General features: G+C 43.7%; 1 protein-coding gene across 11 annotated transcripts in view; it reads right to left on the reverse strand.

The window, feature by feature from the left end:
• LOC103387059 (ankyrin-3) overlaps positions 1–9094 on the reverse strand; it is a 68743-nt gene extending 59649 nt beyond the window's left edge. For all 11 annotated transcript variants that reach the window (XM_025060560.1, XM_025060564.1, XM_025060565.1 and 8 more), the window contains exon 1: positions 8575–9094. In XM_025060560.1, the coding sequence (XP_024916328.1) occupies positions 8575–8697 (123 nt within the window). In that variant the 5' untranslated portion in view covers positions 8698–9094. The remainder of the gene's footprint in view (positions 1–8574) is intronic.
• Positions 9095–11046: the final 1952 nt, after the last annotated feature.

Here is an 11046-nt window from a genome sequence, read left to right on the forward strand (position 1 = left end):
AAATGCATGAAAGACACTGTATATGTTGGTGTGGAGCAGTGAGCTCCTCCTTTGTCCTCTCCTCTCCTCTCCGTCCTTGGCCTTCCTGTACATTGTTAGTGATGGATTTGTGGCAGCAGTGGGGGGATCGGTGGTCACCTACAGCAAAGCATTGTTCTAAAATTGTGCTCTGCCCTGGAATGAACCGAAACATCTATACACAATTCCCAGAGTAGAACTGAAGCTCTGAGGTGAAATAAACAGATGCAGATCTAAATAAAAACAACGTTGTTCAAAAGTCTTTTGAGGTGTTTGTAAAGTTGGTTTAGTTACAGTGTAGCCTATAAAATAAACCACAGAAAAAAATACAAAACAACAATAAAATTAGCCCCAAACCAATAATCTCTCGGAACAATTAAAACTCTATCATCATTATCATATGAGCTAAAAACAGCTAACTTGGGCTAGCACGTGTTTTTGCCAGTCTGGACGATGATGTCAATGTCAATTAAACAAATACTGTGTACTTGTTTTACCACAACAAAATTCAAATGTCTTGTGAAGTTAGACGCTGCAAATGAACACTTATTTTCAAAAAAGAAATTAATAAGTCACAGTCAGAATGTGATTGTTCTTCTCAAAGATGATGGTGAAAATTAGCTGCTCTGTTGTTTGTGCGATTTATTTTAATTTTGGGGAAACAGTACTGTTAGTCACCCCTTTTTACTCTGACTCATTTTAATATGCCACTAATGTCACAATTTGCTCTCTGGGTTTGCTGAAACCTCCCTCCTGCCTGCTGTATTCTGCTCATGTTATTATGAAGCCTCTTCTTCTTCTTCTTCTGTCGTCTTTATGTGGAAGGTAAAATACACGTGTGCTGCGAGTGCTCTTTGATAACACGGTGGAAACATGTTTGGCAAAGAAGATCCTGTGAATTATTCACTCTCCAACATCGAGCAGACAGAACTCTCTGGCTGAGCTCACAGCTATTCATAAAACACAGAGAACACGACGGAGAACTCCCGTCAGTGAGCGTTTGCAGCGCTCTGCAATGTAAAGGTCTATTTATCCAGTGATGTGACACAACAGCAGCTGACTAGGAGAATATCAAACCCAGCTCGCAGCTACTTCAAACCTTTTCCCATTAGTCCACATTATGCTGGAGTGGAGCAAACAGCACAGGACTTTCCATTTCAACCGTATCTGACTTCTACTCTTAGACCTAAAGCAATAAGGCCTGAAACCTTTTCACACCACAGAACCTCCTTAGAGGTGGACTGGACTCTTCCCATCAGGAAAGCAACAAAAAAAAAAATTCTGTTTATCTGACAATCTGCATTAAGGAGCAGGTGGCGCTATGAGCTGGACCAATCATGAGGTCTAATGTTCTTCTTCTACACTTTAGAAGAAAAAAAATGAAATGTAAAATATATATATATATATAATTATTTGGAAAAATGACAGAGAGCTGAACATGCAAACACTAAAATGATGTCCCAGCAAAATCAGCACATGCAGGGGTGAGTCTGTGTTTGGGAGGTGGGCTGAGAGGGTGAGATAGACGGGGGGGTGGGGTGATATTTTTCCTTCTCTAATCATGGATCCAGGCTCTTTTCTTCTCCCACAGGGACCATGAATGCAACCCCCCCCCACCTATGAAGAGGTGTGATTACCATCGATCTGTCCTAACACAGACCTTTTCCTCAGCCCCCTGTGCTCCTCTGCTCCAGCCTAGCACCGTGGGGTGGGGGGGGTGAGGGTGGTTGGGGAGGGGGTTGGTTGCCAACATACCAGAACCACACCATTCTGTCCTTGCCCACGGACAGAAAATGTTCCTGTGGAGAAAATGTGAAAGGACACGTGTGAACCCCGCCTCCCCCCCTTCTCCTCCCCCACGTCCATCGACACAGATCATAACTGTAGAGTCCAACACTTTTATTGATTAGAAACAAATGTTTTCATTGTTATTGTTATTGTTGTTTTGTTTTTTTTCCTTCTCCAGCTGTCAGAGCCGTGTAGGACCTTGAAGCTTTTAAATAATGGAGCCAGACGATGAAATTAATGATCACTTGATTCTGGTTATCGCCGCTCATGATGGTGACATGGCAGGTGGTTGAGTGGAGGAGAGGGAGACGGTGTGGTGGAGGTGTGTGTTCAGACGAGGAAAGAAAGTAATTATCAAGCTGTGCAGGCACAGGTCCCAGGGGTCAACACTGTGTGTGTGTGTGTGTGTGTGCACCATTTCAATAGGATAAGCTTTATCTGTATATGAAGAGCACACATGCATAAATGTTAAGACACACACACAGCCTTATATCTGACTCACCATTTGATGCATTAAAGGGTCTGATTAAAGCCTGATAATGATGCACAGAGAAGGAATAAATAATGTTGATTTCACAACAAAGACAAATCACCTGCTTTCAGCCTCACCTCCGTCACTTACACCGGCTCTGACAGACACAGAGAAATGCTCACAAACGATTGCATTTCACTCTTGTTGCAGACACCAGGACAGAAATGTGTGACAGGAAAGAAAAGCTAACGATCCACTTCCTGTGTCTGTGTCTATGCCGTAGAGGAAATATCCCCCTCTGTTGCCTTTACCACCGCAGCTGAAGCACTTCCCATTACCCACAGTTCTCTTTGTTTTATTTCCAGCTTCACAGATTCTCCTCTCCTCTTCCTCAACACACACCGCCCTCCTTGACCTCTCCTTTTCTCCCCCTCCGTCCGTACCTCCTCATCTCCTCCTCATTGCCGGGCCTCTTTTGTCCACCACTCCCCTGCCCCCCCCCCCCCCCCCCACCACTCAGCCCTGTAATCACGTCATTAAGCAGCATTACTGTATCTGTAACTATGTGTGAATAATAATCTCAGGGTGAACCGCGCTCACTCTTTTGTCAGAGGTGAGCGGTCATACTGAAGTCAGGTGGATGATGGAGCTGTGAGGGGGAAACGTTCTGTATCGACACCAGTGTATCCTTACTGCAACTTAGAATCTTAGAAAATGTATTTCAACAGTTTGTTCTTTTTATAATTTACAGTACATTGAAGTAAAAAGTAGTAGAAGTAGTAGAGAACAGACAGTAGGTGTCACTAATGGAACTGCCATACTGGCAATGGGGGAGGGTCAGGATCAGATCAAAGTCAGGGAAAGAATAAGAAAAAAAAAATCTAATGGATGCAATAAAAGTTGATCAAATGAGATTGATCAATATCCAGTAGCCAATCACAGGTCTCAGATTTGATTATTCATATACTCCTATGGAAAAAGTGTGAAGAGAGGAGAACACTACAACACTGTGTGTACCAGCATATATATATATATATTTTTACAAACTGTACGCTGTGTTCTCTGAGCTGCTGGATACACATTTTACGCTCATATTACTGCATTACTGATTAACGGGGGAGTTAATTTTCCCCGAGTTAATAATCACCCGCTCCGTTAAATGTAACAAGGCAGTTAATCCTGTTGTCTGCTGTTGGTGACGTGAAGTCAAATAGTAAAAGATAAAAAATCAAACTGTTGTCTCATAAAAAACAAGTGGTGGAAGTCAGATAACAGAACGCATCGCACACGAATCCAAGGTGTTATTTATACAGTAGGTCACAGGTCCAGAGAAAACCGTGGATTCTAGATCCTTCTGTTCTTCCTGCACACCTTAAACCTTGGCGTTTTACACACCGCGTTAAATCACGTCCAATAAAGAGTACAGTGGGGAGAGAGCGGAGGGAGGGCGCACATGGGCGGGAAGAGCAGCACGTAGATGCCACTCACCTTCAAATGACCTTTAGGCTTACGATTGCGCTCTCGATAAAGACACACAGTCTCTCTCTCTCTCTCTCTCTCCCTCAGCCCGGACCCCAGTATTACTCTCTCTCTTATCTACTGCCCTCCGTCAAACGTTCCCCTCACTTCCTCTTCCACTCTCCTCTCCTCTTCCTTATCGTCCTCTCTCCCCGTTCTTCCCCTCACTGACTTCACAGAGTACACACTTTGTCTTCACCCACTGCACATCATTAATGTTAGCAGAACGTTAATATACATTAGAACTTCTGGATGGACCGGACCAGACCAGAGCAGAGCAGGAGCTACCAGCAGACGTTATGGATTTCCCTCCTCCTCCTCCTCCTTCAAGGATAAACAAATAGCAGTGGCACTGGTTTCTAGTTACGAGGGTTCCTTAAGAAATACCACACACACACACCTGTGTGCTCAGTAAGGACCCTCGAAGTGGTGGATCAATAATTAGAACAATCCCTATTACACGCTCTCATTTCCCCTCAGAGACTGAAGCTAATCTGGAACAACAGCAGAAGACGTCGTCTGTGGACAGGACGCTGCAGGTTTGTCTCAACGGGAACAAGAATCAAGAGGTTTGAACTGATGGATTATTTGAGGTGGGTCTGGAGGGCAAAAAAATTAAAAGAAACTGATTCTGGACCTGTGGAGTTCAGACCAAAATCAAATTATGTTAAAGCAACAAAAAAGAAAATCTATACATCAGTCAATCAAGTCCAACCTGAGGGAAAATACAGGAAAAAGGTGAATTCTTATATCGTCATGTGACATAGAAGCCTATTGACATCTAAATTGCTACATAGATTAGCATGTCCGTCTGAAATAAAGATCTTCTAGGTCTTCTATACAACAGGAAAAAATGCCATTTTTTGAAAAAAAATTTAAGAGCAGCCTACTATAAAAATCGAAAGCTTTTAGAGAGAAAGTGTTGATACTTCACTGTGACAGTCGGCCTAAATCTCCTGTTTGATTTCTAGGTCTTTATAGTCTGACACTTAAATCAATTTCAACAATAGACACGGACTAATGATGAATCCTTCATTCACGAATGTTCATCTACGACTACCACAGCTACTGTACAACCACTACATTTACTGAGATGTTTTTTTTTACCACAAAAATGTGACATTTCTTCATCTCTTCAGAGTCACTCTCACAGAGCAGCCATCATGATGGTGAAAACATTTTGTAATAATGGGAGGAGTTCCCAATGCCAATGCAATTAGCTGAAGCATGCATGAGGGCTGAATTCATTAACCCCAGTCTTTATGGGCTGCTGGGGAGGGAGAGGGAGGGGGTGACGGGGGAGGCGATTGGGGGAAGGAGTGAGCAGGAGACACGTGTCGGCTTTGTCTGAGACCCGACCGGTGAGAAAAGTGAAATAAAGAGAAGGTTTTAACATGAAGATATAGAAATGTCGATGATATTTGACATTGTTTCTTCACTATTTCACATTTTTTCGTCCAGAGACGCTCCTTTCTTGCCAGCATCGCCACGAGCCTGCTCCAAAACACAGGCTCAACTCCAAATCCAACACTTTCATTTGCCTCCCAGCCGTCGTGCATTCCTAATGAACGCCAATAATGGAGACAAATAAATAAATAAGCCGCGCCACCGCCCACCCCACGCCCCTCGCCTTTAGCAACTGCTCCCTGACAAAAGCTTTACTAAAAAGCGAAAGGTTTTAATTGATGTTTTACTGGAGAAAACAGAAAATCTGTTAGACTTTAATGACACGTCTGTTTGACCCGGGTCCAAACCAACTGGCAGAGAGACAGGAGTTCCTCGCTAAGTGGAACTCAGTCCAAACAGTGTGTAGAGGAGCTGGCACGTGGCCCGTATAGGGCTGCGCGACAGAAACAATAGGTTCTTATCAACGTGCATCCATGGACTGGAACAGTGTGTAAAACTGGGACACACTCTCTCTCTCTCTCTGTCTCCCTCTCCCTCTCTCTCTGGGAGTCCACTGGGACACTCCCGGCTCTATAAAGTCGCTACGAGTAAAGCAGCCTGCAACATTTATTTGTGTAACAGCAGTAACAGGGGTTTTCCAGTCTGTGCTGCTGGTTTTTATTATATTTTATTTTATTTTTTGTCCCGTCAGGATCACACAACAACGATTCATGCAAAAACAAAGATGTTGTCGCTTCTCTCCCCCAGGCTTCACATCCTGTGACTCCCATAGTGCCACAGGTACAGCATTAATCTAGTCTCCTGTGTAGTTCTACAGTTATCACATGCACACACACACACACGTGCACAGGCTCAGCGCTGCAGTGAGGTGTTAGGCTTCTGTGACACAGCCCTCCCATGATGCCCTGGGCTCCATTAGGCCAGTGTTGAAGTGAGTGGTGCCTGACAAAAACAGCAGGACTGATGTTGGAAATATTTCACCGCTGTCTAAAGTGCACTCTGTTGACGTCCTGATACTGTAGGTGTGAATGAAGGAATGAGTCACGAAAAATAGTTCTGAAATCTGTCCAACTATAGAGATAGAAACCCTATAGTATAGTGTAGTACAGTGTAGTGTAGTATAGTATATATCCAGAATATCCAAAGAAACCTATCCTGAGACAGATACTATTCCATACTAAACAATACTATATGATACTATAATAGACCATAACATTGTATACCATATTATATACAAAGTTATATACAATGTATGTATAGTATAGTATAGTACAGTAAGTACACAAGCATAGTATATTATAGCATAACATAGTATACAATGTTATGGTCTATTATAGTATCATATAGTATTGTGTAGTACAGAATAGTATAGTACTATATACTATAGTAGGTGTTTGTACTGTGTCAGGTTAGGTTTCTTTGGATATATTTACTCTTGCAGTCCTTGGGTTAACTGTTCACAGGTTTCTTTGGATATTCTGGATATATTTACTCTTTCAGTCCTTGGGTTAACTGTTCACACTAATTAAACACAGGTGTGAATGTTAGCGTGAATAGTTCGTTGTCTCCATATATGTGGCCCTGTGATGGACTGATGACTTTCGCCTCAAAAACCATTGAGCACGAAGACACGAATGAACGGATATTTTTCCCAGAATGCCACACAGCTCAACAGCTCGCTAAAAAAAAACAAAAAAAAAACACGTAAAATGAGAAAAGTAGTGTGAAAGTTATATGGTCACCAACAGATGGAGATGAAGGACATCCAACAGTGAAAAAGTTCATATATTTGATGTAAAAGTATAACCATCCAAAGAGATTAGAAAAAAAAAAAAAACAAGGGACAAAAAAGTCCTAAATTGTCAGAGCGGGAGAGACGGTGTTTGGCGTGAGGACAGAGTGAAGGACAACAGGCAGAGGAGACAGAGCAAATTATCCTTTTGGACGCAGCCGTGCACAGTTCAGTCAATACCAGCCTCTGGTCTCCTGTCTTCTCCTCTCTGCTCAACCTCTACTGTTCTCTTCCATGAAACACGAGCCATGACCAGGACTATAAAACCTTCCATACAGATCAATATCTGAGACGCATCAATTTTATACAGACACACACACACACACACGCACGCATCACTGGAACAGTCAGACAGTGGACATGCCTGTGCACAGGTGTTTGACATGTGCGACCGTCTCCTGCCCAGATGTCTCCCTGCTCTCTTTCTTCTGGTGACGGTGAAGTCGCGGCAGCGTCACTCACTGCTTACACTAAGGTCGAATAACATCGCTCGCAGCATAATTTAAAACCCGGCGCCCATGTGCACAAAGTCCAGTAAATGTCAGTGTTATTGAGTAGACGGCTCACGGTCAAATCTCAGCAGGCGCAGTACGCAGAGTGAAATTAAATATTCTACCTTCAGACTGTTAGGAAACTATTTTTACACCTGCAGCTTTATAAATACATTTCATTCTTGGACACCATTCTTTTTTTTTTAGCAGCGCCGGACTTTCTGTGACAGTGAAAGACCGATGTGCAGGAGCAGGGAGGAGGAGCCACGTGCACTTCACTCCCCTCTCCATCATATGAAAAGCCTCGTCATCAATAAATCATACATGCGTGCATTATAAATGGTTGTCTGTGCATCTAGGCACGCACAGACACACACATAAACACATGGGGACGTGCACGAGCCCCGCAGCCGTGCACACGACCACCGACCAAAAGTAAAGACACGAATTTCCAAAAGCCACGATCGAGTGAGTGATGAAGACGGCTCAAGGACATTAAGGAGGAGATTCTTTTTTTTTTGTTTCCTTTTTGGCTCCAATATGACATCAATATACTTCAGCATTAACAAGTAGTTATGGCTTCATTCCATACGACAGATAATACTCCCATCACAACAACAGGTGACAGTATAGACACAGTATTCTCAGTAAGGCAGAGATGGATGAGCAGGGAAGCCCGGAGTGACGTAGTTCAACTGAAGGAGCCTCAGAAGGAGGCGACGACTTTATTTATATTGTAAATTCATGGGGGGTTGGAGGGTGGGGGGTCAGGTTAGATTTTAGTCCCAGTGAATGAAGGAGCACAAAGTTGTGTCACCGTCTCTCTGACTGTCACTGAGGTTTAACACGGAGCAGCAGAAATAACACAGGCGCTCAGGTTTTTAACCTACAACTCGGGAAAAAATCCAAGTACGTCTCCAAAGAACGCTGAGATTCAGACGTATGCAAAAGAAGAATTCTGTTCTTCAAAGAGGTTAGGATGTAAAGACACACACGTACACACACACACACACGGAGTCATGCTCCAGCGATGCTAGGACGGCGGGGCAGATGAAGCCACCTGCAGCCAGCCTCCCCTCGGCTGTTACCTTTCTCTTTTGTTCCCTGGACGATGTTCGCCTGCTCTTCCGCCGCTTCTCCTTCTCGTCCTCTAATGCATTCACATCCACTTCCCCCCGATTCTTCTTCAATTGGGAGGCCGCGTGAGCCATGATAGGTCACAGAAAAATGGTGAAGGAGCGCCACACACTACACACGCGTACCTCTCATGAAATCCCACAAAAGTTCACGGGTGGCTGGGACTGACGAGACGGGGATCTCAGAGGCAAAAATCGGGGCAGAAAAGGAAAGGGGGGGAAAGGGAAGAAAAATGCCCTCCTTGAAAAGGAGAATGGAGAAGAGTAGGGATTCTTTAAGTCTGAATATCCTTAAGTCCTTTTTCTTTTTTTTTAAGGTTGTTGCTCTGGTCTTTTGTCGCTCTTTCTTTTTCTCTCTCTCTTTTAAAGTGATTGAAAGATGGAAAAGAGGAGACAGTAGCTTCTGTTCATCTTGTCTCCCTCTTCCACCTCCTCCTCCTCCTCCTCCTGTGTCTTTGCTGGCAGTGTGAGAGGAGCGAGAGAGAGAGAAAGAGAGAGAGAGAGAGAAGAGCATCACTAGGACAAGGTGGAGGTAGGGAGGAGAGAGAGAATGAAGATGAGGGAGGGTGTAAAGGGAATGGTTACCATGACAACCACGCTCTGTTTCTCTCCGGTCCGTCCTCTCTGTCTCTCACTGGTCCCTGCTGCTGTTCCTCACCTACACGAGCATGTGTTGTCTGTGTTTATGTTTGGAACACAGTGTAAAAATGAGTTATTGGTGTATAAACAGTGTGTGTGTTTGTGTGTGTGTGTGTGTGTACAGCATTGGGTTTCTACAGAACTAGTCCTAATCCTGTTGGGCAGAAACTGAAGTCTGATTGGTCAAAGGAGGATGAGGAGGGCACTTATAGAATAAAGAGAGAGTTCAAAAATCAGACTAAAAAAAACATTTTCTCTCCTTTAAATTGTAAAGACAAACGTCTTGGAGTCAAAGTGTGGATTTGAGGTCCAATGTTCAACAGTGTTTAATGGGCGCAGGTCTTTGTGTGTGTTACCAGGATACACTAGGACAAGTTGTCCTCATTGGGACATGTTCAAGGTTTAAGATTCAGTCTGGATTTTTAAAGATTAGGAATTCATTTGTAATAATCAAGGTCAAAGGGCATGAGTTATAAACATAAGTGTTTGTTTATAAAAACACAAACCATTATGTGAGTGTCTTACTCCTATCTGGACCATCCATCAGTGTCCCCTCCCTCTACCCTCTGCATGTGTCCTTTGCACATCTCCTCCTCCTCCACACACACACACACACACACATTAATAATATTAATTCTCAGCAGGTTCATTGGTCTAAAACCAACCTATAAAATATGTGAATGATAAATTATTATCATTGTTCTCATCAATAATTAAACATAAAACAGACTCAGATTCGAGTCCTGCTCAGCCTCTGTCTGTGGTTCACTGAGTTTAAACAAAACCTCATTTATTCATTTTTTAAAACCACATAAACGAGGAGCGGTATGAAAAGAATGAGAGACGGCATAAAAATAGAAACACAGAAGAGAGCGTCGATTTTTTTTTCTGCGAAGAAGAAGAAATATTTAAAAAAAACAAAACAGCAGCTGTCGTCCTTTTCAGGACGTCCTTCACGTCAGCCATGCTCACATCTGACATGAGACAGACAGAGCATCCAGCCACCATCTTTGTCTTTCATTGCCTGCCTGCGTGTCAGAGGCACCTATCAGCCCGCGCTGGGTCCATTTGATACCACGAGGCTGCCTCACCACATGCCTGTGTGTTTTGTCCTGACTACACCGTGTCACAGCAGCCATTTAAATGTACGGGGATAAATGGAAACCATATGGAGAAAGGCTAAAAAGGAGAAAGGAGGTGATCGTCTACCGCTGCTCCAAACAGAGGAGAACAGCCCCCCGGGGACGGGTGACAGATTCAGCCGGTGGACACCAGCCATGTAACGATATGAGTGTGAAATTGTCTTTTCTCCTGCGCAAATATATTCATCTTCTCCGCTTCATTTTTCTTTCTTTTCACCCACAAACACCAGCATGTGTGTGTGTGTGTGTTGGGGGGGTGACTTATAGCCCCCCTCGTGCACCGGGGGGGGGGGGGGTGTCACATTATGCCAAATTATAATGCGGTTGCTAGGCAAGGGCCAATGAAGGGGGTTCTGGGTTGGACAGGATGGATGGATAAGAAGCGTGGAGAGGGATTGGGAAGGGGGGGCAGAGTGGGAGGGGGGTCGCCGGGAGGGTACGTGCGTGTGTGGATGTATAGACGGTGCATGGTCCTGAGATAAACAAATGACTGATCTGGAAATAAAGGAGTGAATATGCAAAGACGCATCATGATGAATGAAACAGAAAAAGATTTTCAATTCAGTGTCAAAGTCCATTTGATTTTTCCATTTATTCTGAGCTTCCATTTAAACCAGCAAATGAGTTGTAATAATAATAATAA

This window comes from Cynoglossus semilaevis, chromosome 12 (genome assembly GCF_000523025.1).
Source record: "Cynoglossus semilaevis isolate Cse_v1.0 chromosome 12, Cse_v1.0, whole genome shotgun sequence".
Classification (NCBI taxonomy): Eukaryota; Metazoa; Chordata; class Actinopteri; order Pleuronectiformes; family Cynoglossidae; genus Cynoglossus; species Cynoglossus semilaevis.